Below are 27,602 nucleotides of genomic sequence, written 5' to 3' on the forward strand. Positions count from 1 at the left end.
TCTCTTTACTCTCTCCCCTCTCTTTATTCTCTCTCTCCTCTCTTTATTCTATCTCCTCTCTTTATTCTCTCTCTCCTCTCTTTACTCTCTCTCTCTCCCCTCTTTATTCTCTCTCTCCTCACTTTACTCTCTCTCTCCCCTCTTTACTCTCTCTCTCCTCTCTTTATTCTCTCTCTCCTCTCTTTACTCTCTCTCTTATCTCTTTACTCTCTCTCTCCTCTCTTTATTCTCTCTCTCCTCTCTTTACTCTATCTCTCCTCTCTTTATTCTCTCTCTCCTCTCCTTTTACTCTCTCTCTCCTCTCTTTCTATTCTCTCCCCCTCTCTTTACTCTCTCCCCTCTCTTTATTCTCTCTCTCCTCTCTTTATTCTCTCTCTCCTCTCTTTTTTCTCTCTCTCCTCTCTTTACTCTCTCTCTCCTCTCTTTACTCTCTCCCCTCTCTTTATTCTCTCTCTCCTCTCTTTACTCTCTCTCCTCTTTTTACTCTCTCCCCTCTCTTTATTCTCTCTCCCCTCTCTTTACTCTCTCTCTCTCCCCTCTTTATTCTCTCTCTCCTCTCTTTACTCTCTCTCTCCTCTCTTTACTCACTCTCTCCTCTCTTTACTCTCTCTCCTCTCTTTACTCTCTCTCTCCTCTCTTTACTCTCTCTCCTCTCTTTATTCTCTCTCTTCTCTTTACTCTTTCTTTTTACTCTCTCCCCCTCTCTTTATTCTCTCTCTCCTCTCTTTATTCTCTCTCTCCTCTCTTTTTACTCTCTCCCCCTCTCTTTATTCTCTCTCTCCTCTCTTTATTCTCTCTCTCTTTTCTTTACTCTCTCTCTCCTCTCTTTATTTTCTCTCTCCTCTCTTTATTCTCTCTCTCCTCTCTTTATTCTCTCTCTTCTCTTTACTCTCTCTTTTACTCTCTCCCCCTCTCTTTATTCTCTCTCTCTTCCTCTCTTTATTCTCTCTCTCCTCTCTTTTATCTCTCTCCCCTCTCTTTATTCTCTCTCCCCCTCTCTTTATTCTCTCTCTCCTCTCTTTATTCTCTCTCTCTCTTTATTCTCTCTCTCTCCTCTTTATTCTCTCTCTCCTCTCTTTATTCTCTCTCTCCTCTCTTTATTCTCTCTCTTTTTTACTCTCTCCCCTCTCTTTATTCTCTCTCTCCTCTCTTTATTCTCTCTCTCCTCTCTTTACTCTCTCTCTCCTCTCTTTCTTCTCTCTCCCTCTCTTTACTCTCTCTCTCCTCTCTTTATTCTCTCTCTCCTCTCTTTACTCTCTCTCTCCTCTTTGCTCTCTCTCTCCCCACTTTACTCTCTCTCTCCTCTCTTTATTCTCTCTCTCCTCTCTTTATTCTCTCTCTCCTTTCTTTACTCTCTCTCTCCTCTCTTTACTCTCTCATCTCTTTACTCTCTCTCCTCTCTTTACTCTCTCTCTCCTCTCTTTACTCTCTGTCTCCTCTCTTTACTCTCTCTCCCCTCTCTTTACTCTCTCTCTCCTCTCTTTACTCTCTCTCCTCTCTTTACTCTCTCTCTCCACTCTTTACTCTCTCTCTCCTCTCTTTACTCTCTCTCTCCTATCTTTACTCTCTCTCTCCTATCTTTATTCTCTCTCTCTTCTCTTTACTCTCTCTTTTTACTCTCTCTCCTCTCTTTACTCTCTCTCTCCTCTCTTTATTCTCTCTCTCCTCTCTACTCTCTCTCCTCTCTTTATTCTCTCTCTTCTCTTTACACTCTCTTTTTACTCTCTCCCCCTCTCTTTACTCTCTCCCCTCTCTTTATTCTCTCTCTCCTCTCTTTATTCTCTCTCTCCTCTCTTTATTCTCTCTCTCTCTCCTCTCTTTACTCTCTCCTCTCTTTACTCTCTCCCTCTCTTTATTCTCTCTCTCCTCTCTTTACTCTCTCTCCTCTCTTTATTCTCTCTCTCCTCTCTTTACTCTCTCTCTCCTCTCTTTATTCTCTCTCTCCTCTCTTTACTCTCTCTCTCTCCCTCTCTTTATTCTCTCTCTCCTCTCTTTACTCTCTCTCTCTCCTCTCTTTATTCTCTCTCTCCTCTCTTTATTCTCTCTCTCCTCTCTTTACTCTCTCTCTCCTCTCTTTATTCTCTCTCTCCTCTCTTTACTCTCTCTCTCTCTTTCTCTCTCTCTCCTCTCTTTACTCTCTCTCTCTCTCTTTCTATTCTCTCTCTCCTCTCTTTACTCTCTCTCTCCTCTCTTTTTTCTCTCTCTCCTCTCTTTATTCTCTCTCTCCTCTCTTTATTCTCTCTCTCCTCTCTTTCTCTCTCTCTCCTCTCTTTATTCTCTCTCTCTCTCTTTATTCTCTCTCTCCTCTCTTTACTCTCTCTCTTTACTCTCTCTCTCTCTCTCTCTCTCCCCTCTCTTTACTCTCTCTCTCTCTTTATTCTCTCTCTCCTCTCTTTACTCTCTCTCTCCTCTCTTTACTCCTCTCTCCTCTCTTTACTCTCTCTCTCCTCTCTTTACTCTCTCTCTCTCTCTTTTTACTCTCTCCCCTCTCTTTATTCTCTCTCTCTCCTCTCTTTATTCTCTCTCTCTCCCTCTTTATTCTCTCTCTCCTCTCTTTATTCTCTCTCTCTCTCTCTCTCTCTCTTTACTCTCTCTCTCCTCTCTTTATTCTCTCTCTCTCTTCTTTACTCTCTCTCCTCTCTTTATTCTCTCTCTCTCTCTCTTTTTTCTCTCTCTCCTCTCTTTATTCTCTCTCCTCTCTTTATTCTCTCTCTCCTCTCTTTATTCTCTCTCTCCTCTCTTTTACTCTCTCTCCTCTCTTTATTCTCTCTCTCCTCTCTTTATTCTCTCTCTCTCTCTCTCTTCTTCTCTCTCTCTCCTCTCTTTATTCTCTCTCTCCTCTCTTTATTCTCTCTCTCCTCTCTTTATTCTCTCTCTCTCCTCTCTTTACTCTCTCATCTCTTTACTCTCTCTCTCTCTCTTTACTCTCTCTCTTCTCTCTCTCTCTCCTCTCTTTACTCTCTCTCCTCTCTTTACTCTCTCTCTCCTCTCTTTACTCTCTCTCCTCTCTTTACTCTCTCTCTCACTCTTTACTCTCTCTCTCCTCTCTTTACTCTCTCTCTCCTCTCTTTACTCTCTCTTCTCTCTCTCTTCTCTTTACTCTCTCTTTTACTCTCTCTCCTCTCTTTACTCTCTCTCCTCTCTTTATTCTCTCTCTCTCTCTTTACTCTCTCTCCTCTCTTTATTCTCTCTCTTCTCTTTACCTCTCTTTTACTCTCTCCCTCTCTTTATTCTCTCTCTCCTCTCTTTATTCTCTCTCTCCTCTCTTTATTCTCTCTCTCTTTTCTTTACTCTCTCTCTCCTCTCTTTATTCTCTCTCTCCTCTCTTTATTCTCTCCTCTCTTTACGCTCTCTCCTCTCTTTTTACTCTCACCCCCTCTCTTTACTCTCTCCCCTCTCTTTATTCTCTCTCTCCTCTCATTACTCTCTCTCTCCTCTCTTTATTCTCTCTCTCCTCTCTTTACTCTCTCTCTCCTCTCTTTATTCTCTCTGTCCTCTCTTTACTCTCTCCCCTCTCTTTACTCTCTCCCCTCTCTTTATTCTCTCTCTCCTCTCTTTATTCTATCTCCTCTCTTTATTCTCTCTCTCCTCTCTTTACTCTCTCTCTCTCCCCTCTTTATTCTCTCTCTCCTCACTTTACTCTCTCTCTCCCCTCTTTACTCTCTCTCTCCTCTCTTTACTCTCTCTCTCCTCTCTTTACTCTCTCTCTTATCTCTTTACTCTCTCTCTCCTCTCTTTATTCTCTCTCTCCTCTCTTTACTCTATCTCTCCTCTCTTTATTCTCTCTCTCCTCTCCTTTTACTCTCTCTCTCCTCTCTCTATTCTCTCCCCCTCTCTTTACTCTCTCCCCTCTCTTTATTCTCTCTCTCCTCTCTTTATTCTCTCTCTCCTCTCTTTTTCTCTCTCTCCTCTCTTTACTCTCTCTCTCCTCTCTTTACTCTCTCCCCTCTCTTTATTCTCTCTCTCCTCTCTTTACTCTCTCTCCTCTTTTTACTCTCTCCCCTCTCTTTATTCTCTCTCCCCTCTCTTTACTCTCTCTCTCTCCCCTCTTTATTCTCTCTCTCCTCTCTTTACTCTCTCTCTCCTCTCTTTACTCTCTCTCCTCTCTTTACTCTCTCTCCCTCTCTTCTCTCTCTCTCCTCTCTTTATTCTCTCTCTTCTCTTTACTCTCTCTTTTTACTCTCTCCCCCTCTCTTTATTCTCTCTCTCCTCTCTTTATTCTCTCTCTCCTCTCTTTTTACTCTCTCCCCCTCTCTTTATTCTCTCTCTCCTCTCTTTATTCTCTCTCTCTTTTCTTTACTCTCTCTCTCCTCTCTTTATTCTCTCTCTCCTCTCTTTATTCTCTCTCTCCTCTCTTTATTCTCTCCTCTCTTTACGCTCTCTCCTCTCTTTTTACTCTCACCCCCTCTCTTTACTCTCTCCCCTCTCTTTATTCTCTCTCTCCTCTCTTTACTCTCTCTCTCCTCTTTTTACTCTCTCCCCCTCTCTTTACTCTCTCCCCTCTCTTTACTCTCTCTCTCCTCTCTTTATTCTCTCTCTCCCCTCTTTACTCTCTCTCTCCCCTCTTTACTCTCTCTCTCCTCTCTTTCTCTCTCTCCTCTCTTTATTCTCTCTCCTCTCTTTACTCTCTCTCTCCTCTCTTTACTCTCTCCTCTCTTTACTCTCTCATCTCTTTACTCTCTCTCTCCTCTCTTTACTCTCTTTACTCTCTCTCTCCTCTCTTTACTCTCTCTCCCTCTCTTTACTCTCTCTCTCCTCTCTTTACTCTCTCTCCTCTCTTTACTCTCTCTCTCCTCTCTTTACTCTCTCTCTCCTCTCTTTACTCTCTCTCCTCTCTTTATTCTCTCTCTCTTCTCTTTACTCTCTCTTTTTACTCTCTCTCCTCTCTTTACTCTCTCTCTCTCCTCTCTTTATTCTCTCTCTCCTCTCTTTACTCTCTCTCCTCTCTTTATTCTCTCTCTCCTCTCTTTACTCTATCTCTCCTCTCTTTATTCTCTCTCTCCTCTCCTTTTTACTCTCTCTCTCCTCTCTTTCTATTCTCTCCCCCTCTCTTTACTCTCTCCCCTCTCTTTATTCTCTCTCTCCTCTCTTTACTCTCTCTCTCCTCTCTTTTTACTCTCTCCTCCTCTCTTTACTCTCTCCCCTACTCTATATGCATTTGCTGCTGGACAGATCAGAGTCAGAGCCACATGGAGAGACACAGAGACCAATGTTTGACTGACACCGCCCAAACCTTTCTCTATTGACATCAATTCTGGTTTCTGACTTGGTGGAGAACCCTTGGCCTTACTGCACAAGTCTAGGATGCTAGGGACACAGGTCCCCTTCACAGTAATGTGCTTCAGGGTGACTGGGCACCAGTAAGGGTTAGCCACCATTAGCACTGGAAGGACTAGGGCACAGAGGGCTAGCATTTGTTTACTAGGCCTAATGTTGTCAACCCATTAACGATTTTCTCTATGTGCTGCATGGATCTGAGGCATAAGGATGGATAGGCTGAACACTTGTCAATCTCTCTCATACCCTATCCATCTCCCCCATCTTTGTTTTTGTCTCTCGCTCTCTTTCCATCTCCCTCCAACCATCCTAATTCTTTGTCTAGTTCATTCTCTCTCTCTCTCTCTCTCTTTCTCTCTCTCTCTCTCTCTCTCTCTCTCGCTTTCTCTCTTGTTCCTCGTTCCTTCGTGATTCAGAAGAAGCCAGTGTTGCCAGTCAGTTTTCCAGCCTGCCACTAGTGGGCAGTGGCACAAAGCCTGAACAGACCTCTTCTCCTCTCCTATTCTCTCTTTCTCCTCCTCTATTCTCTCTTTCTCCTCCTCTATTCTCTCTTCTCCTCTCCTATTCTCTCTTCTCCTATTCTCTCTCTTCTCCTCTCCTATTCTCTCATCTCTTCTCCTATTCTTACTCTTCTCCTCTCCTATTCTCTCTCTTCTCCTCTCCTATTCTGTCTTCTATTCTCCTTTTCTCTCTCTTCTCTTCTCCTCTCCTATTCTCTCTCTTCTCCTCTCCTATTGTCTCTTCTCCTCTCCTATTCTGTTTCTTCTCCTCTCCTATTCTGTTTCTTCTCCTCTCCCATTCTGTCTCTTCTCTTCCCTTCTCATATTCTCTCCCTTCTCCTCTCCTATTCTCTCTTCTCTTCTCCGATTCTCTCTTCTCCTCTCCCATTCTCTCCTCTCCTATTCTCTCTCTTCTCCTCTCCTATTCTCTCTTCTCATATTCTCTCTCTTCTCCTCTCCTATTCTCTCTTCTCTTCTCCTTTTCTCTCTCTTCTCTTCTCCTCTTCTATTATCTCTCTTCTCCTCTCATATTCTCTCTTCTCCTCTCCCATTCTCTCTTCTCCTCTCCTATTCTCTCTTCTCTCCTATTCTCTCTCTTCTCCTCTCCTATTCTCTCTTCTCTTCTCCTATTCTCTCTTCTTTTCTCCTATTCTCCTATTCTCTCTCCTCTCCTATTCTCTCTTCTCCTCTCCTATTCTCTCGTCTCCTCTCCTATTCTCTCTTCTCCTCTCTTATTCTCTCTCTTCTCCTCTCTTATTCTCTCTCTTCTCCTCTCCTATTCTGTCTCTTCTCCTCTCCTATTCTGTCTCTTCTCTTCTCCTATTCTCTCTTCTCTTATCATATTCTGTCTCTTCTCCTCTCCTATTCTGTCTCTTCTCCTCTCCTATTCTGTCTCTTCTCTTCTCCTATTCTTTCTTCTCTTCTCCTATTCTCTCTCTTCTCTCCTATTCTCTCTCTTCTCCTGTCCTATTCTCTCTCTTCTCTCCTATTCTCTCTTCTCCTCTCCTATTCTGTCCTCTTCTCCTATTCTCTCTTCTCTTCTCCTCTCATATTCTCTCTTCTCTTCTCCTACTCTCTCTCTTATCCTCTTCTATTCTCTCTCCCTTCTCCTGTCCTATTCTCTCTCTTATCATCTCCTATTCTCTCTCTTCTCCTCTCCTATTCTGTCTCTTCTCCTCTCCTATTCTCTCCCTTCTCTCCTATTCTCCCTCTTCTCCTGTCCTATTCTCTCTCTTATCCTGTCCTATTCTCTCTCTTATCTTCTCCTATTCTCTCTTCTCTTCTCCTCTCCTATTCTCTCTTCTCTTCTCCTATTCTCTCTCTTATCCTCTCCTATTCTCTCTCTTCTCCTCTCCTATTCTCTCTCTTCTCCTCTCCTATTCTCTCACATTTTCTCTTTTTCCTCTTCTCTCACTTCTTCCTCTCCTCGTCCTCTCCGGTCGTAAGGTCCATGTGAACTACTCCATGGTGGCTGTGCCAACAAAGACAGCCCCGGGCTTGTAGCTGGGGCCTGTAGCTGGGGCCTGTAGCTGGGGCCTGTAGCTGGGGCCTGTAGCTGGGGCCTGTAGCGGGGCCTGTAGCGGGGGCCTGTAGCGGGGCCTGTAGCTGGGGCCTGTAGCTGGGGCCTGTAGCTGGGGCCTGTAGCTGGGGCCTGTAGCTGGGGCCTGTAGCTGGGGCCTGTAGCTGGGGCCTGTAGCTGGGGCCTGTAGCTGAGCCTATTTAATAGAACCTGGCCCATTACTTTACCACTCCTCCCTCTCAGTGCAGATAGCTATTATGCCCAAAAGAGGAGAGAAAAAGACAGCTCCTTCCCTCCCAGCTCCAAGCCCAGGTGGTGCCGTGCCGGGCCGTATGTGCAGCTCTAACGCACAGGAAGAAAACTCTCTAATTCCAGACCCAACAGCCTAAGGAACTCCTAACTAAAGAATCCCATCCGCTTTCTAATAAAGTGTTCCTAATTAAGAGTTGCCGTCGACATGTGTGGTTTGAGGATTTATATACATTTATAGTATAATATGTAGACTAATGGATTTTATAGGAATGTCCGTTAGATGTATTTTTTTACAGGTGATGTTTGAGTCATAATGAACAGCTGTGATTTACCTGGGATATGTGTTCCTTTAGTTTTGTAATGTGAATATTATTTCTATAGGAAATAAGGAAAACAAATATCTTTCATTTAATCTGGTTTGTTTAATTGGCCAACCTCTCTTTTTGGTCTTAATATTGTGATTCAATTCATTTGTACTTCAAATTCTATTGTACATCTTCCTTAAAGGTCTCAGATGATTTAAAAAAAAAAAATGAATGAAGTTTTAATTTATAGTTTTTCATTCACAATCTTTTTCTAGGAGTTTAAGTGTTTCAGTCAAAGATTTAGTTAAATAGTTATGACCTAAAACACAGAAACAGATCCTAATAAAGTAAGCCCATAATTTATTCTATATTCTATAAAGTACTCGCACTGCTGGAATTTGTTCAGATTTGTCTCATTTGTTTTGGACTATCTGAAAGTTTGCTTCTAATAAGCCTGGGAGAGGAGGGGGCTCTGGCTAAATGAGTCGGTCGTTGACAGGGTGTGACAATACCAATCATTTGCAACGTGTGAAACTGTCATTTTGCTGTTGTCTACACACACCAGGTGCTCAGGGCAGGTTTGACGTCGATGGGTGGAGGAGGGACACACACATTGTGTTAACACGTATTAAAGAGGAGGAGGAACACACACATTGTGTTAACACGTATTAAAGAGGAGGAGGGACACACACATTGTGTTAACACGTATTAAAGAGGAGGAGGGACACACACATTGTGTTAACACGTATTAAAGAGGAGGAGGAACACACACATTGTGTTAACACGTATTAAAGAGGAGGAGGGACACACACATTGTGTTAACACGTATTAAAGAGGAGGAGGGACACACACATTGTGTTAACACGTATTAAAGAGGAGGAGGAACACACACATTGTGTTAACACGTATTAAAGAGGAGGAGGGACACACACATTGTGTTAACACGTATTAAAGAGGAGGAGGGACACACACATTGTGTTAACACGTATTAAAGAGGAGGAGGGACACACACATTGTGTTAACACGTATTAAAGAGGAGGAGGGACACACACATTGTGTTAACACGTATTAAAGAGGAGGAGGGACACACATTGTGTTAACACGTATTAAAGAGGAGGAGGAACACACACATTGTGTTAACACGTATTAAAGAGGAGGAGGGACACACACATTGTGTTAACACGTATTAAAGAGGAGGAGGGACACACACATTGTGTTAACACGTATTAAAGAGGAGGAGACGTGCTGCTGTGTGTAGACAGGGTGCTTGATGGCGACTCTGGGAGGAATCAGAAAAACATTTCCTCACTAACTCCTACACTCGTCTTCTAAAAAGCCTTTTTGACAGGACAGATGTGTGTGTGTGTGTGTGTGTGTGTGTGTGTGTGTGTGTGTGTGCAGAGGAAGAGTGTGTGAAGTGCAGCCAAAGTGGAACAGGAATCCCTCCGTATCCTCCTTTCATTTCAGGGTGCTTGGATAATAAACACACTTAATTAAAAATGACTTCAGAGTTGAAGAAGTCACTTAGGCCTGTGAAAACTTCCCCAGACCACAATAGATTCTACCTATTTCAATTCACATGAACTTTTTCCCTGCTTGTTATTGCCCTATCTTAATTTTACAGCATATTTTAACAATTTGAGTTTATTTCTATGCATTAACGTTTAGTTTCTGTTATTAATTTCACATCTTAACGTTACGTAACATTCGTTGCTGTGTACATTATCATATTCTACTTGTGTTTGGTAGTAAGTTGCTAAAACAATGGATATGAAGTTGATCCCAATTCAATAATACCACACATGTATGTGTCGGCCCTAACTCTTCAGTTAAGTGATGGATGGATCGATTAAAAGTTGAAAAGTGACAGACACATGGCCTTTGGACTCACTGAGTGCTATTCACTGGCTAAGACCGTTGTCACTGAGTTCTAATCACACACAAATACAGGTGCGCACACACACACACACACACACACACATTTACAAGTGTGAGTCGGAGGAAATTCTGTGGACTCTAACAAACGTGTGTGTTGTTGTGTTGTCTTCCAGGAGGGTTATGGTGTGATGGTGCTCAACCCCAATGAGAACCACCTGGAGGTGGAGAGGCCGGCCAAGCCCACCCCCCTGCCCTCCCCCGAGGTCTCGGACGAACCCGCCGAGAAGAGAGAGCGCAAGGACGACCGGGAGAGCAAGAAGAAGAGGGACTTCTACGAGAAGTACCGCAACCCGCAGAAGGAGGGAGAGACCGAACAGATCCCCATACGGGTGAGCGAGGGAGGGGTGGTTGGAGGAGGGGAGGGGGGGTGGAATAAGAAAGCCATACACAGGGGCCATAAAAGCTGCGAACGGGGAGGTTAATGGGTAGAGTTGGGATCGAGGCAGTCAGGAAGAGAGTGATAGATAGATGCAAGTGTAGAAAGGGTTGTGGGCGGGGTTGGGAGGGAGGGAGGGTGGAGAGAGTGAGAGAAGGAAAGAAAGAGAGGCTGTTTGTGGTCAGGCTGTGGACTGTTTGGCCATGCTCCAGTATGCTCTCAGTGTGTGAGTGTTAACCACATGACACACTCTTCCTTCTCTCGCTCTCTCTTCCTCCCTCTCTCTCTCTGGTCAGAGCAGCTTTGTCCCCTCACACTGTTGACCAATGGAATTATTATCTGCCGAACACACACTCTGTAAACACACGCACACCCAGCGTTCTTATCATGGCCCATAGACCATCTTTTAACCACACACACACGCACACACACCTCGGCCACCTTGCCGTACACTCAGACACAAAAAGGGAATATTGCAGTGATCAAAAGAAATATGGCCGCCATGATGAAAAATAGAAACAAAGGTTCCTCAATCCAGCCCTTCTGTCAAACCTAACAGAAGTCGATGATCGTCACGTCATCGTCAAGTCTTTGACCACGTGTCCATCCACACAGACCTTGTCTCTCGATGTCCAACAGGCGCAGTGGAGCAGAGTGAAGTGGACAGTGTGTGGGGTATTTGTGAGTTTTAATTTGTTGAGAATGTGATAGGGGACTAGCCTCTTTGTCTCATCACAGTTGATGGCGGTAGCGCTCACACCAATGTGTGTGGGTGTGTGTGTACATGTACATGTGCACGTGCGTGTCCAAGCGTTTGTATGTGCGTGTGTGTGAGATGTCACTGTCGTCTCTGACAGGCCTAGTGGTCTCGGTGGGACTGATGGGCGGTGTGTGAGCTGTCAGCACTGCCTCTTCTCCCTGCCTGTCTCTCCTGACACTATCTCTACACACACTAATAGGGGCTCATTAGCAGTAGCCGATTAGCTCCCTCTGTCATAAAAGATGGCTTAAAGCCCCTTATCATCACTAACTATCTATCATCTATCTATCTCTTCTCTCTCTGTATCTCAGGCCGACATTAGACTTTTTTGCAGTGAACATACTGAAGTAATGTGAATGTTGATTGAAATACAACAGAAAAACAACACATTTGCATGTGGGTACGTACACACACACACACACACACACACACACACACTCATATCATCAGAGATAGAGTTGTGTGATCATATCATCAGCGAGAGAGAGATGTGTGATCATATCATCAGCGAGAGAGAGATGTGTGATCATATCATCAGAGATAGAGATGTGTGATCATCAGAGATAGAGATGTGTGATCATATCATCAGAGATAGAGATGTGTGATCATCAGAGAGAGAGATGTGTGATCATATCATCAGAGATAGAGATGTGTGATCATATCATCAGAGATAGAGATGTGTGATCACATCATCAGAGATAGAGATGTGTGAGCATATCATCAGCGAGAGAGAGATGTGTGAGCATATCATCAGAGAGAGATGTGTGAGCATATCATCAGAGATAGAGATGTGTGAGCATATCATCAGAGATAGAGATGTGTGAGCATATCATCAGAGATAGAGATGTGTGATCATATCATCAGAGAGAGATGTGTGATCATATCATCAGAGAGAGAGAGATGTGTGATCATATCATCAGAGATAGAGATGTGTGATCATATCATCAGAGATAGAGATGTGTGATCATATCATCAGAGAGATAGAGATGTGTGATCATATCATTAGAGATAGAGATGTGTGAGCATATCATCAGAGATAGAGATGTGTGAGCATATCATCAGAGAGAGAGCTGTGTGAGCATATCAGCAGAGAGAGAGAGCTGTGTGAGCATATCAGCAGAGAGAGAGAGCTGTGTGATCATATCAGCAGAGAGAGAGCTGTGTGAGCATATCAGCAGAGAGATAGAGCTGTGTGATCATATCAGCTGAGAGATAGAGCTGTGTGAGCATATCAGCAGAGAGAGAGAGCTGTGTGATCATATCAGCTGAGAGATAGAGCTGTGTGATCATATCAGCTGAGAGATAGATGTGTGATCATATCAGCTGAGAGATAGAGCTGTGTGAGCATATCAGCAGAGAGAGAGAGCTGTGTGATCATATCATCAGAGATAGAGATGTGTGATCATATCATCAGAGAGATAGAGATGTGTGATCATATCATTAGAGATAGAGATGTGTGAGCATATCATCAGAGATAGAGATGTGTGAGCATATCATCAGAGAGAGAGCTGTGTGAGCATATCAGCAGAGAGAGAGAGCTGTGTGAGCATATCAGCAGAGAGAGAGAGCTGTGTGATCATATCAGCAGAGAGAGAGCTGTGTGAGCATATCAGCAGAGAGATAGAGCTGTGTGATCATATCAGCTGAGAGATAGAGCTGTGTGAGCATATCAGCAGAGAGAGAGAGCTGTGTGATCATATCAGCTGAGAGATAGAGCTGTGTGATCATATCAGCTGAGAGATAGATGTGTGATCATATCAGCTGAGAGATAGAGCTGTGTGAGCATATCAGCAGAGAGAGAGAGCTGTGTGATCATATCAGCTGAGAGATAGAGCTGTGTGATCATATCAGCTGAGAGATAGATGTGTGATCATATCAGCAGAGATGAAGAGTCCATATTAATATCTTTATAAATATTTCAACTGGAATAGGTTTCATATAATTAGAAGACGCTTTCACTCTCTCCCTCACTCTCTCTCTCCTTCCCTCCCTCTCCCTGAACCTTTTTGCACTTTGTAATGCTAGCAGCGTGAGATCGTTAGTGCAGTCCTACCCAAGGTTTTCCAATTCTGCAGGGGGCCATGCAATATTATTCTTTGACATTAGCCTGTAGGTGCTTTCCATGCGCCTGCATTATGCATGGTGGTTGGGGCAAATGCGCAGAGACAAGGGCGCACGGACGTCAGTGACTGGCTCAGTGCATGTGTACCAATTCTATATGTATGATTTTAAAACTCAGTAGGAAGTACTCCATCCATATCAGTTATCCATCGAAAATAAATTTGACCAGTAATGCTAATCAGTCTATAGGTTAATTTGCTTAATTTAGTGGAATTACAGAGCCTATCACCTGACGGACAATGTGAGAGCAGCTCCTGAAAAAGCTGGTACTGAGTGTAACATGCTTTTATAAGCCCAGTCATTGCTCAATACATAACAATTCTAAATACAATTGCGTCTTAAAAACTGTTTTGATGACCATGATTAAAAAGAGCTGCTATTTGTATTTCTCAATCTCAACTTGTAATTAAAGTGTGTCTCCGATTCACCATTCGAGTGCATATGCTATAGTCAATGGTAGACATGTTACCAGCGCGTCACCCACCACTTTACAATGGTAGGCAGGCTACCAGCGTCACCCACCGCTTTACAATGGTAGGCAGGCTACCAGCGCGTCACCCACCACTTTACAATGGTAGGCAGGCTACCAGCGCGTCACCCACCACTTTACAATGGTAGGCAGCCTACCAGCGCGTCACCCACCACTTTACAATGGTAGGCAGGCTACCAGCTGCGTCACCCACCACTTTACAATGGTAGACAGGCTACCAGCGCATCACCCACCACTTTACAATGGTAGGCAGGCTACCAGCGTCACCCACCACTTTATAATGGTAGGCAGGCTACCAGCGTCACCCACCACTTTACAATGATAGGCAGGCTACCAGCGCGTCACCACCAATTTACAATGGTAGACAGGCTACCAGCGCGTCACCACCACTTTACAATGGTAGGCAGGCTACCAGTGCGTCACCCACCACTTTACAATGGTAGGCAGGCTACCAGTACGTCACCACCACTTTACAATGGTAGGCAGGCTACCAGCGCATCACCACGACTTTACAATGGTAGGCAGGCTACCAGTGCGTCACGACCACTTTACAATGGTAGGCAGGCTACCAGCGTCACCACCACTTTACAATGGTAGGCAGGCTACCAGTACGTCACCCACCACTTTAGAATGATAGGCAGGCTACCAGTGCGTCACCCACCACTTTAGAATGATAGGCAGGCTACCATTGCGTCACCCACCACTTTACAATGGTAGGCAGGCTACCTGCGAGTCTCCCACCACTTTACAATGGTAGACAGGCTACCAGCGCGTCACCACCACTTTACAATGGTAGACAGGCTACCAGCACTTCACTAGCACTTTACAATGGTAGGCAGGCTACCAGCACTTCACTACCACTTTACAATGGTAGGCAGGCTACCAGCGCGTCACCACCACTTTACAATGTCAGCTTGAGGCAGTATAATTGTTTGAAACCTGCTCGTTTTACTTTACTTCAAATAATGAGGAATGTCTTACCTTGCTTCAAAGTAGCCTAGCCAAACTCCAACCATAGAAACGTGGATTCAATTATTTCATAAAGAATCCCTCATGCCATTAACCCGCATTTCTCTCCTGTTATATTGGCTTTCATATCAACTCTCTTTCGTTGTCCAGAAGCCGAAGGCATAATCCTAGTCATATTAACAAGCCATCCTAGTTGTTGCTATTAGCATCCCCCTCTTTCTACATTTGTGACGGAGATGTTTATCTCTGTCACGTATGGAACCACATTAGATCTGCTGTTTACAACTGGCTTTTCCAGTCAATTACGTTTTGGCAAATGTTTGAAAATGACGTTTAATTAGCTGCTTTGAATGTTCAATAATAGGCTATAGCCTTTTGACTGTAAGACAATAGGCTTGCTATTATTGTTGCATGTTTTCATTAAGCTCTGCCCATTCCTTGTGTGCATGCATAGTATTTTCTTGTTGGTTACATCATTTTAGTATTTGGGAAAATGTTTATCGTTTGTTGACCGGTTAATAAGGGTCGGTTATTCGGCAGCAAAAATAAACACGAATTTGCATCTCTAATCCATATGCAACAATATATGTTGTGGTCATTTTATTATTAATGTTTCAGAGAATGACAGATTATTCGGTCACATTCCTATTGGTCCTAGACTATGGCGACATCATCTATGGCAGCAGGTAGCCTAGTGGTTAGAGCGTTGGGCCAGTAACCGAAAGGTTGGTGGATCCAATCCCTGAGCAGACAAGGTAAACATCTGTTGTTCTGCCTCTGAACAAGGCAGTTAACCCACTGTTCCCCGTGAGGCCGTCATTGTAAATAATAATTTGTTCTTAACTGTCTTGCCTAGTTAAATAAAGGTTAAAAAAAAAAATGTAATAAAACAAATATCAACCCAGTTGCCACTTTATTAAAGCCGTTAGACGCAGTTTATCATGTGCTTTATTATGGGTGACAATTTTAGTACTCATCACTGCATTCTCTACCAGGAAGTTGGTTGGCCCTCTTTGATGTCATGTAGATTGATACATTGCTATGTTTTCATTTCTAAAGCCCTTTTACAAAAAGTCCCGGTGTACCTAACATCTTTACTAAACTTTAGACATACGAGTTTCCACACTTGGTGTCAGAGATGGCTAACTCTGTACATTCCTTTGTTCTCCACTGAGTTAGGTGAATCAGCTTTTAGTTTTATGCACCTTATTTGTTAATCTTCAAAATGTTGTTCCATGTGATGTTTTGGTGCCTCTAGGGCAAATCAAATGCTGAGGACCTTATTACTGATCAATGTGCTAGTTTTTTATGACCATGTTCTTTCTGCTTGCATTTTGTATTTATATTTTGATGTGTGTATTTTCTGTAATTTATGTAATTCAGGTCTCATCTGTAAAATAGACCTTGGTCTCAGCATGACTCCCTGATAAAATAGAGGCTAAATATTTATTTATTTATTAACGACTTTTAACATGATTTACTCAATAATAATCTTGCTGTGTACAAGGTCATTGTACACGATTGGTTGATGTTTTAAGTATTCCAAGCACTCCACTCTGATGCTGTGTTCTCTTCTGATATACTTGGGACTTGGGAAAGGTTGCTGTTAAGGGAGACTCATTACAGCTCTGCATAATATCATAGAATATAATGTTGTTTCTGGACTAAGGCTTAGGTCTAGGGGTGACTGGGATTGCTCCATGTGCAAAGGGGGAGGGCTTTGCAGTATTCCACATAATCAATTGTCTGTAGACTTTTTGACTGGTCCTTTGTAGCTCTGCAACACCAGTATAGTGGGTTCGATTCCCGGGACCACCCTACGTAAAATGTATGCACACATGACTAATTCACTTTGGGAAAAAAATGTTTGCCAAATGGCATATATTTTATTATTTTATATACACGGTTTCATGAACTGAAATAAAAGATCCCATAAAAGATTTGCTCAAATTTTGTGCACCTTATGCTGGGGACAATAAAAGGCCATTCTAAAATGTGCAGTTTTGTCACACAACACAATGCCACAGATGTCTCATGTTTTGAGGGAGCGTGTAATTGGCGTGCTGACTGTAGGAATGTCCACCAGAGTTGTTGCCAGAGAATTTAATATTCATTTCTCTACCATAAGCTGCCTCCGTTGTTTTAGAGAATTTGGCAGTACGTCCAACCGGCATCACAACCACAGTCCACGTGTAACCATGCTGAGGAGTATTTCTGTCTGTAATACAGCCCTATTGTGGGGGTGAAATCATTCTGATTGGTTTGGCTGGCTCCCAAGTGGGTGGGCCTATGCCCTCCCATGCCCACCCATGGCTGCGTTCCTGCCATGTGAAAATCCATAGATTAGGGCCTAATGAATTTATTTCAATTGTCTGATTTCCTTATATGAACTGTAACTCAGTAAAATCTTTGAAAATGTTGCATGTTGCATTGATATACACTGCTCAAAAAAATAAAGGGAACACTTAAACAACACAATGTAACTCCAAGTCAATCACACTTCTGTGAAATCAAACTGTCCACTTAGGAAGCAACACTGATTGACAATACATTTCACATGCTGTTGTGCAAATGGAATAGACAACAGGTGGAAATTATAGGCAATTAGCAAGACACCACCAATAAAGGAGTGGTTCTGCAGGTGGGGACCACAGACCACTTGTCAGTTCCAATGCTTCCTGGCTGATGTTTTGGTCACTTTTGAATGCTGGCGGTGCTTTCACTCTAGTGGTAGCATGAGACGGAGTCTACAACCCACACAAGTGGCTCAGGTAGTGCAGCTCATCCAGGATGGCACATCAATGCGAGCTGTGGCAAGAAGGTTTGCTGTGTCTGTCAGCGTAGTGTCCAGAGCATGGAGGCACTACCAGGAGACAGGCCAGTACATCGGGAGACGTGGAGGAGGTCGTAGGAGGGCAACAACCCAGCAGCAGGACCACTACCTCCACCTTTGTGCAAGGAGGAGCAGGAGGAGCACTCCCAGAGCCCTGCAAAATGACCTCCAGCAGGCCACAAATGTGCATGTGTCTGCTCAAACGGTCAGAAACAGACTCCATGGGGTGGTATGAGGGCCCGACGTCCACAGGTGGGGGTTGTGCTTACAGCCCAACACTGTGCAGGACATTTGGCATTTGCCAGAGAACACCAAAATTGTCAAATTCGCCACTGGTGCCCTGTGCTCTTCACAGATGAAAGCAGGTTCACACTGAGCACGTGACAGACGTGACAGAGTCTGGAGACGCCGTGGAGAACGTTCTGCTGCCTGCAACATCCTCCAGCATGACCGGTTTGGCGGTGAGTCAGTCATGGTGTGGGGTGGCATTTCTTTGGGGGGCCGCACAGCCCTCCATGTGCTCGCCAGAGGTAGCCTGACTGCCATTAGGTACCAAGATGAGATCCTCAGACCCCTTGTGAGACCATATGCTGGTGCGGTTGGCCCTGGGTTCCTCCTAATGCAAGACAATGCTAGACCTCATGTGGCTGGAGTGTGGCAGCAGTTCCTGCAAGAGGAAGGCATTGATGCTATGGACTGGCCCGCCCGTTCCCCAGACCTGAATCCAATTGAGCACATCTGGGACATCATGTCTCGCTCCATCCACCAACGCCACATTGCACCACAGACTGTCCAGGAGTTGGCGGATGCTTTAGTCCAGGTCTGGGAGGAGATCCCTCAGGAGACCATCCGCCACCTCATCAGGAGCATGCCCAGGCGTTGTAGGGAGGTCATACAGGCACGTGGAGGCCACACACACTACTGAGCCTCATTTTTACTTGTTTTAAGGACATTACATCAAAGTTGGATCAGCCTGTAGTGTGGTTTTCCACTTTAATCTTGTGTGTGACTCCAAATCCAGACCTCCATGGGTTGATAAATTGGATTTCCATTGATTATTTTTGTGTGATTTTGTTGTCAGCACATTCAACTATGTAAAGAAAAAAGTATTTAATAAGATTATTTCTTTCATTCAGATCTAGGATGTGTTGTTTAAGTGTTCCCTTTATTTTTTTTAGCAGTATATTTGTTCAGTATATTCTTAAAGACCATGTCAACATGTTGAAATCTATAGCAGAGTAACGTTCAGACAACATACAGTACCAGTCAAAAGTTTGGACACACCTACTCATTCCAGGGTTTTTATTTTATTTTTACTATTTTCTACATTGTAGAGTAATAGTGAAGACATCAAAACTATGAAATAACACAAATGGAATCATGTAGTAACCAAAAAAGTGTTAAACAAATTAAATATATATGTTATATTTGAGATTCTTCAAAGTAGCCACCCTTTGCCTTGATGACAGCTTTGCACACTCTTGGCATTCTCTCAACCAGCTTCATGAGGAATGCTTTTGAGGTAGTCACCTGGAATACATTTCAATTAACAGGTGTGCCTTGTTATAATTTCATTTCTGGAATTTCTTTCCTTAATTGTGGCATTAATACATACAGAGAGTTACTGTTGCATGTACTGGTACTGTACATGCAACAGTAACTCTCTGTATGTATTAATGCATCAGTATAAAAGAGATGAATCCATGTCTCTAAACAAAGACTAGGAGGGATGGAGGGAGGGAGAGGAGGAGTGGTAGATAGATAAAGAGATGAAGGGATTCCCCAGGATGACAGTCCTCTTTGGGACCATGCAGCACAGTGCCCTATGGCCTCTGAACTGTGACCTTTAAGTCAGCGGGATGTTAGTTTGTTTGGCCCCCTTTCTCAATCAACCCCACCCCTTCTCCACAGGACTTATCTCTTCACTGCACCTCCTCTGTCACTCCCCTGCTTGGAGTAAGCTGTCACTCACACAACGACACACACGAAGAGAGACAGACACACACACACACACACACACACACACACACGCACACACACAGATAGACGTACACACAGAGAGAGAGAGAAATGGAAAGGAGATACCTAGTCAGTTGCACAAGTGAAATGTGTCTTCCAACACACACACACTGATTGAGAGTAGTATGCAGCAACATGCAGGGGAGATGGAAAGGAGAGAGGACTGGGTGATCAGGGGAAGTAGTCATTTATAAGACGGACACAGAGTCACTATATCCAGGAGGACAGTAGAAATGAATGTCAGACTCTCATGCTTATTAGGATAACAGCCCCCAATTATGTCCCTAAAGGAGATTCTCAGGGACTAAACTTCTCCTATCCGTCCGTCCCATCCCGATTGTGAGGGTGTTTTTCTTCTTCACCCCTCTGTCAGGCTGGGTGGGGGATCAAATCAAGCCTCTTTAACGGGGATATTTCATCTATTATTTTGGGATTGGTCTGCCCCCTCTTGCCCCCCTCTCAACCCCCACTGTTAGAGGAGCGGGACCACCGGCACACAGTCCCAAACACACATGCACACACTGAGGCCCTACACACACACACACACACACACAGTCATACACACACAGCGCTCAGATAGAGTTGAGTTAATTAATGCGCTTCCTTACACACATTAAGAAGCCCTTAACTGCTTTTAGGATTGTTACGTTTTAGCTCCTGGTTCACAGTGTGTAACCTCTCAACCTTGGCAAGTCCATCCTCTCTTAGAGATCACAGTCCATTGGCCTATGTTTAGTGATGTCGGCTGGACAACAGAGAGAAGGAGAGACAACGGGGTGGGGCTTCTTAGTACTTTGCCATATAGAAAGATCTTTAGGGGTACGCTTTACTCTGCATTTTAGCACTAATCAAGTTATCTTTTTTCTCACAGCCAAGCGAAGGAATAGCAGGAACATAACCAACATTCATGGCTTAAGAAGCTTCCTTTTGCTTTTCTTCTTCGCCGCCAGCACTTTCTTGCGTCTCGTATTGTTGCGTTTTTTAAACGTTCATAGAGAAAGAGATGGAGAGAAAGAAAGTAAGATGTGGAGAGAAAGAAAGAGTGAGATGGAAAGAAAGAAAGAGTGAGATGGGAAGAAAGAAAGAGTGAGATGGAAAGAAAGAAAGAGTGAGATATGGAGAGAAAGAAAGAGTGAGATATGGATACAAAGAGAGGGTGAGATATGGAGAGAAAGAAAGAGTGAGATATGGAGAGAAAGAAAGAAAGAGTGAGATGGAGAGAAAGAGTGAGATGGAGAGAAAGAAAGAGTGAGATATGGAGAGAAAGAAAGAGTGAGATATGGATACAAAGAGAGGGTGAGATATGGAGAGAAAGAAAGAGTGAGATATGGAGAGAAAGAAAGAGTAGATATGGAGAGAAAGAAAGAGTGAGATATGGAGAGAAAGAGAGTGAGATGTGGAGAGAAAGAAAGAGTGAGATGGAAAGAAAGAGATATGGAGAGAAAGAAATATTGAGATATGGAGAGAAAAAGATTGAGATATGGAGAGAGATATGGAGAGAGTGAAATATGGAGAGAAAGAGAGAGATATGGAGATATGCCCTCCTTTTACTCTGTCAAGTTGCACAGATTATTTTCTTCTTCTCTCGAGCGCCACATCTTCAAGTGGAAGATCCTCATGACTGAGAAGGGAAAGTCCCTTGTCTTTTTTAGCCTTCGTTGTGTCAATGACTCTCCACTAACAATGGCAGTCTGTTTCACCATGTTTTAAAACAAAATAATAATCTTCTGTCATTATACACTTCATTATACACATCTGTCAAATTCCATATAGGCTGCTAAAGTCACGTCGCAGTATGCACCGTACATAGGTTTTGTGTAGGCCCACTTATGGTATTCCATTGTTATGATGAAGTGGATGAGTCCTTGTATGTACACTAATGTGCAAAGCATTGAGTATAGTGTCAGATTTAGAGGGCTTTCTGAGTGGTTTCACTGAGGGGTCACTGAAGACCTACACATACATTCTCTAATAGGTAGCCCAACAGTTAGTGGCGAGCCAGCAACCAGAGGGTTGCTAGTTTGAATCCTGAGTCTGAAGGGTGTTGTGCGTGCATGTGCACCATCCATTATTTCAGCCTGGTTACTCCATCGTTTCATGTTTCTCTAGTCCTCAGGGGCCACAGCCGTTCCTGTCCTTTTTCCCAATGTCTGCCTGGTACATCCTGTCCTGACGATTCCTACACACTCACACTCACTCTCCGCCCCCGGCAGGCACCATGCTTGTTTCAAACACAGACATGGCACACTCGCATACGCTGCATGTGTGCACTGGTGAACGCACAAACACACAAGGCATACATTGTATGTACAGTGAGGGAAAAAAGTATTTGATCCCCTGCTGATTTTGTACGTTTGCCCAATGACAAAGAAATGATCAGTCTATAATTTTAATGGTAGGTTTATTTGAACAGTGAGAGACAGAATAACAACAACAAAAATCCAGAAAAACGCATGTCAAAAATGTTATAAATTGATTTGCATTTTATTGAGGGAAGTAAGTATTTGACCCCCTCTCAATCAGAAAGATTTCTGGCTCCCAGGTGTCTTTTATACAGGTAACGAGTTAAGATAAGGAGCACACTCTAAAAGGGAGTGCTCCTAATCTCAGCTTGTTACCTGTATAAAAGACACCTGTCCACAGAAGCAATCAATCAATCAGATTCCAAACTCTCCACCATGGCCAAGACCAAAGAGCTCTCCAAGGATGTCAGGGACAAGATTGTAGACCTACACAAGGCTGGAATGGGCTACAAGACCATCGCCAAGCAGCTTGGTGAGAAGGTGACAACAGTTGGTGCGATTTTTCGCAAATGGAAGAAGCACAAAAGAACTGTCAATCTCCCTCGGCCTGGGGCTCCATGCAAGATCTCACCTCGTGGAGTTGCAATGATCATGAGAACGGTGAGGAATCAGCCCAGAACTACACAGGAGGATCTTGTCAATGATCTCAAGGCAGCTGGGACCATAGTCACCAAGAAAACAATTGGTAACACACTATGCCGTAAAGGACTGAAATCCTGCAGCGCCCGCAAGGTCCCCCTGCTCAAGAAAGCACATTTACATGCCCTTCTGAAGTTTGCCAATGAACATCTGAATGATTCAGAGGACAACTGGGTGAAAGTGTTGTGGTCAGATGAGACCAAAATGGAGCTCTTTGGCATCAACTCAACTCGCCGTGTTTGGAGGAGGAGGAATGCTGCCTATGACCCCAAGAACACCATCCCCACCGTCAAACATGAAGGTGGAAACATTGTGCTTTGGGGGTGTTTTTCTGCTAAGGGGACAGGACAACTTCACCGCATCAAAGGGACGATGGACGGGGCCATGTACCGTCAAATCCAGGGCATTGAAAATGGGTCGTGGATGGGTATTCCAGCATGACAATGACCCAAAACACACGGCCAAGGCAACAAAGGAGTGGCTCAAGAAGAAGCACATTAAGGTCCTGGAGTGGCCTAGCCAGTCTCCAGAGCTTAATCCCATAGAAAATCTGTGGAGGGAGCTGAAGGTTCGAGTTGCCAATCGTCGGCCTCGAAATCCTAAATGACTTGGAGAAAATCTGCAAAGAGGAGTGGGACCAAATCCCTCCTGAGATGTGTGCAAACCTGGTGGCCAACTACAAGAAACATCTGACCTCTGTGATTGCCAACAAGGGTTTTGCAGACAAGTACTAAGTCATGTTTTGCAGAGGGGTCAAATACTTATTTCCCTCATTAAAATGCAAATCATTTTATAACATTTTTGACATGCGTTTTTCTGGATTCTTTGTTGTTATTCTGTCTCTCACTGTTCAAATAAACCTACCATTAAAATTATAGACTGATCATTTCTTTGTCAGTGGGCAAACGTACAAAATCAGCAGGGGATCAAATACTTTTTTCCCTCACTGTATTCACCTGGTTCCAAATACCTCAGTCTCACCTTCACCCCTCCACCTCTCACTTTGCTCTGGGGCAATTATGTAGACATGTCTTATTTGACCTTTGACCCCTGCTAGAGCCAGGATGTTATGCTCAGCATATCCAAGGACAGGGAGGGGCTCTGGGAGCAACTTCACTAACCTCTCAACTCTGGGTGTGTGGGTGGGACAGAGCCTTGTACTGTAGCACCTCTCAGATCACTGCTCCCAATTTTACAGTCAGGTCAACCATCAAACACATCCATCTCCTGGCCCCCTTGCCCCTCTCCCTCCAGCCCGACTGCAGCCTCAGGTCAACCATCAAACACATCCATCTCCTGGCCCCCTTGCCCCTCACCCTCCAGCCCGACTGCAGCCTCAGGTCAACCATCAAACACATCCATCTCCTGCCCCCCTTGCCCCTCTCCCTCCAGCCCGACTGCAGCCTCAGGTCAACCATCAAACACATCCATCTCCTGGCCCCCTTGCCCCTGTCCCTCCAGCCCGACTGCAGCCTCAGGTCAAGCTCAAACGAACACTGACCTATCTGCCCACCCACACTCCTTTACCTGCTGTCAATTAATGACTTCAAGTAATTTCAGCGAGAGGCTATAGCAGAGATGTCACAGAGATGACCTTTTCGATGGGTGCATGGGTGCAGCGAAGAGCAGTTTTCATTTCTCCACTTAAGAATCTGAGACAAACCGGGTAACTTCCTTTGTACTTTGTTAATGAGTTATTGATTTGAAACAATGCCCCGGCAAATATTGTCTGATTACCTTGACTCTAGCAAGTTTCCGGTGCTATACTGTCTCTACACCATCATCTTTATGGAATATGAGTACGCTCACACTTCTCTTCGTGTCTGTACGTCTTTCTCTCACTCAGTCTAACACACATTATCCCTTACTTTTTCTTCCTTGCACTCTATCTCTCTCTCTGCATCTCTCCTCTCTCTCCCCCTCTCTCTCTCTCTCCCTTCTCTCTTCCCCCTCTCTCTCTTCTATCTCTCCGCCTCTTGCTCTCATAATTTTTTTTCTGAGCTTAACTTTCCATAGGCAGTACCTGGTAATTACCCACAATGCTACAGTCATTAGTTTCCCATCTCTGCTACTAATTTGCTCCATATCGTCTCCTCACCCTGCAGACCGTTGTGTCTGGGAGGAAAGAGGGCTGAAGGGAAGAGAAAGTTAGATGAAGGAAAAAGAGGAAAGAGAAGTCTAGGAGAGTCCACGTCCAAGACAAACAGGTGTTTGAGTGAAGGTCCACATTCAAATAGCTCCATTTCTAATACCAAACCATGTAATCACCTGTCCCCGCCGCTTGTTTAATATTTCATCATTAGGCCAATTGAAGATAATCCAGTTAGCCGTTGTAAGTGACACATTCAATATTCAAATGAGCGGGTTGCAGGTGTGTTTACTCAGTGTGTGTCTTCAGAGAGACAGAGCCAAGCTGAGATGTGTGTGTGTGTGTTTGCATGTAACCTGGAGACCTGTCACTTGTCAGCATTAAATAAAACACACGTCATCCCCACTCTCTGTCTTGCTCTCTTTCTCTCTCTCTCTCTCTCTTTCTCACTCTTTCTTTCTTTCTCTCTCGCTCTCTCTCTCTCTTTTTCTCAAGTCAATGTCTGTAGCCATGAAGTGCTTTGAAAGGCTGGTCATGGCTCACATCAACACCATCATCCCAGACACTCTGGACCCACTCCAATTTGCATACCGCCCAAACAGATGCACAGATGACGCAATCTCTATTGCACTCCACACTGCCCTTTCCCACGTGGACAAAAGGAACACCTACATGAGAATGCTGTTCATTGACTACAGCTCAACGTTCAACACTATAGTGCCCTCCAAGCTCATCACGACGCTAAGGACTCTGGGATAAACACCTCCCTCTGCAACTGGATCCTGGACTTCCTGACAGGATGCCCCCAGGTGGTGAGGGTAGGCGACAACACATATTCCAAGCTGACCCTCAAAAAGGGGGCCCCTCGGGGGTGCATGCTTAGTCTCCTCCTGTACTCCCTGTTCACCCACGACTGCGTGGCCGCGCAGGACTCCAACACCATCATTAAGTTTGCAGACGACACAACGGTGGTAGGCCTAATCACCGATGACGATGAGACAGCCACCAGGAAGTTGGTCAGAGACGCCAGGACAACAACCTCTTCCTCCAACGTCAGCAAGACAAAGGAGCTGTTTGTGGACTACAGGAAACGGAGGACCGAGCACGCCCCACCGTCGACGGGGCTGTAGTGGACTAGGTCGAGAGATTCAAGTTCCTCGGTGTCCACATCACTAAGGAATTATCATGGTCTACACACATCAACACAGTCATGAAGAATGCCTCTTCCCCCTCAGGAGGCTGAAAAGATTTGGCATGAGCCCTCAGATCCTGAAAAAGTTGTACAGCTGCACCATTGAGAGCATCTTAACTGGCTGCATCACCACTTGGTATGGCAACTGTTTGGCATCCGACCGCAAGTTGCTGAAGAGGGTAGTGAGAACGGCTCAGTACATCACTGGGGCCGAGCTCCCTGCCATCTAAGACCCTTACACCAGACGGTGTCAGAGAAAGACCCAACAAATTGTCAAAGACTCCACAACGCAAGTCATATACTATTTTCTCTGTTACCGCATGGCAAGCAGTGCCGATGCACCAAGTCTGGAACCAACAGGACCCTTGACAGCTTCTACCCCCAAGCCATAAGACTACTAAATCGTTAAATGGTTTCCCGGACTATTTGCTTTGGCCCTTTTTGCACTAACACTTTTGACTCATCACATTACTGTTTATCTATCAACTTGCCTAGTCACTTTATTCCTAACAATATGTTCAGTTTAAGTTAGAAGTTTACATACACCTTAGCCAAATACATTTAAACAGTTTTTCACAATTCCTGACATTTAATCCCAGTAAAAATTCCCTGTTTTAGGTAAGTTAGGATCACCACTTTATTTTAAGAATGTGAAATGTCAGAATAATAGTAGAAAGAATTATTTATTTCTGCATTTATTTCTTTCATTACATTCCCAGTGGGTCAGAAGTTTACATACACTCAATTAGTATTTGGTAGCATTGCCTTTAAATTGTTTAACTTGGGTCAAATGTGTCGGGTAGCCTTCCACAAGCTTCCCACAATAAGTTGGGTGAATTTTGGCCCATTCCTCCTGACAGAGCTCGTGTAACTGAGTCAGGTTTGTAGGTCTCCTTGCTCGCACACAGTTTTTCAGTTCTGCCAGAAATATTTTCTATAGGATTGAGGTCAGGGCTTTGTGATGGCCACTCCAATACCTGTCATTAAGCCATTTTGCCACAACTTTGGAAGTATGCTTGGGGTCATTGTCCATTTGGAAAACCCATTTGCGACCAAGCTTTAACTTCCTGACTGATGTCTTGAGATGTTGCTTCAATATATCCACATCATTTTTCTGCCTCATGATGCCATCTATTTTGTGAAGTGCACCAGTCTTTCCTGCAGCATCGCACCCCCACAATACGATGCTGCCACCCCCATGCCTCACGGTTGGGATGGTGTTCTTCGGCTTGCAAGCCTCCCCCTTTTTTCCTCCAAACATAACGATGGTCATTACAGTTCTATTTTTGATTCATCAGACCAGAAGACATTTCTCCAAAAAGTACAATCTTTGTTCCCATGTGCAGATGCAAACCGTAGTCTGTTTTTTTATGGCGGTTTTGGAGCAGTGGCTTCTTCCTTGCTGAGCGGCCTTTCAGGTTATGTCAATATAGGACTCGTTTATATAGATACTTTTGCATCTGTTTCCTCCAGCATCTTCACAAGGTCCTTTGCTGCTGTTCTGGGATTGATTTGCACTTTTCGCACCAAAGTACGTTCATCTCTAGGAGACAGAACACGTCTCCTTCCTTATCGGTATGATGGCTGCGTGGTCCCATGGTGTTTATACTTGCGAACCATTGTTTGTACAGATGAACGTGGTACCTTCAGGCGTTTGGAAATTGCTCCCAAGGATGAACCAGACTTGTGGAGGTCTACAATATTTTTTCTGACGTCTTGGCTGATTGCTTTAGATTTTTCCATGATGTCAAGCAAAGAGGCATTGAGTTTGAAGGTAGGCCTTGAAATACATCTACAGGTACACCTCCAATTGACTCAAATGATGCCATTTAGCCTATCAGAAGCTTCTAAAGTCTTTGTGTATGTAAACTTCTGATCCACTGGAATTGTGATACAGTGAATTGTAAGTGAAATAATTTGTCTGTAAACAATTGTTGGAAAAATTACTTGTGTCATGCACAAAGTAGATGTTCTAACCGACTTCTCAAAACTATAGTTAGTTAACAAGAAATTTGTGGAG

At 44.2% G+C, this 27,602-nt stretch overlaps 1 protein-coding gene across 1 annotated transcript in view; it reads left to right on the forward strand.

Annotated features, from left to right (window-relative positions):
• LOC106585793 (cotranscriptional regulator FAM172A homolog) overlaps window positions 1–27,602 on the forward strand; it is a 319,763-nt gene that overhangs the window by 146,142 nt on the left and 146,019 nt on the right. Inside the window, exon 7 of the mRNA XM_014172421.2 lies at window positions 9,905–10,120. Coding sequence (XP_014027896.1) covers window positions 9,905–10,120 — 216 coding nt within the window. The remainder of the gene's footprint in view (window positions 1–9,904; window positions 10,121–27,602) is intronic.

The sequence above is a fragment of the Salmo salar genome, chromosome ssa24 (assembly GCF_905237065.1).
Source record: "Salmo salar chromosome ssa24, Ssal_v3.1, whole genome shotgun sequence".
Taxonomy (NCBI): domain Eukaryota; kingdom Metazoa; phylum Chordata; class Actinopteri; order Salmoniformes; family Salmonidae; genus Salmo; species Salmo salar.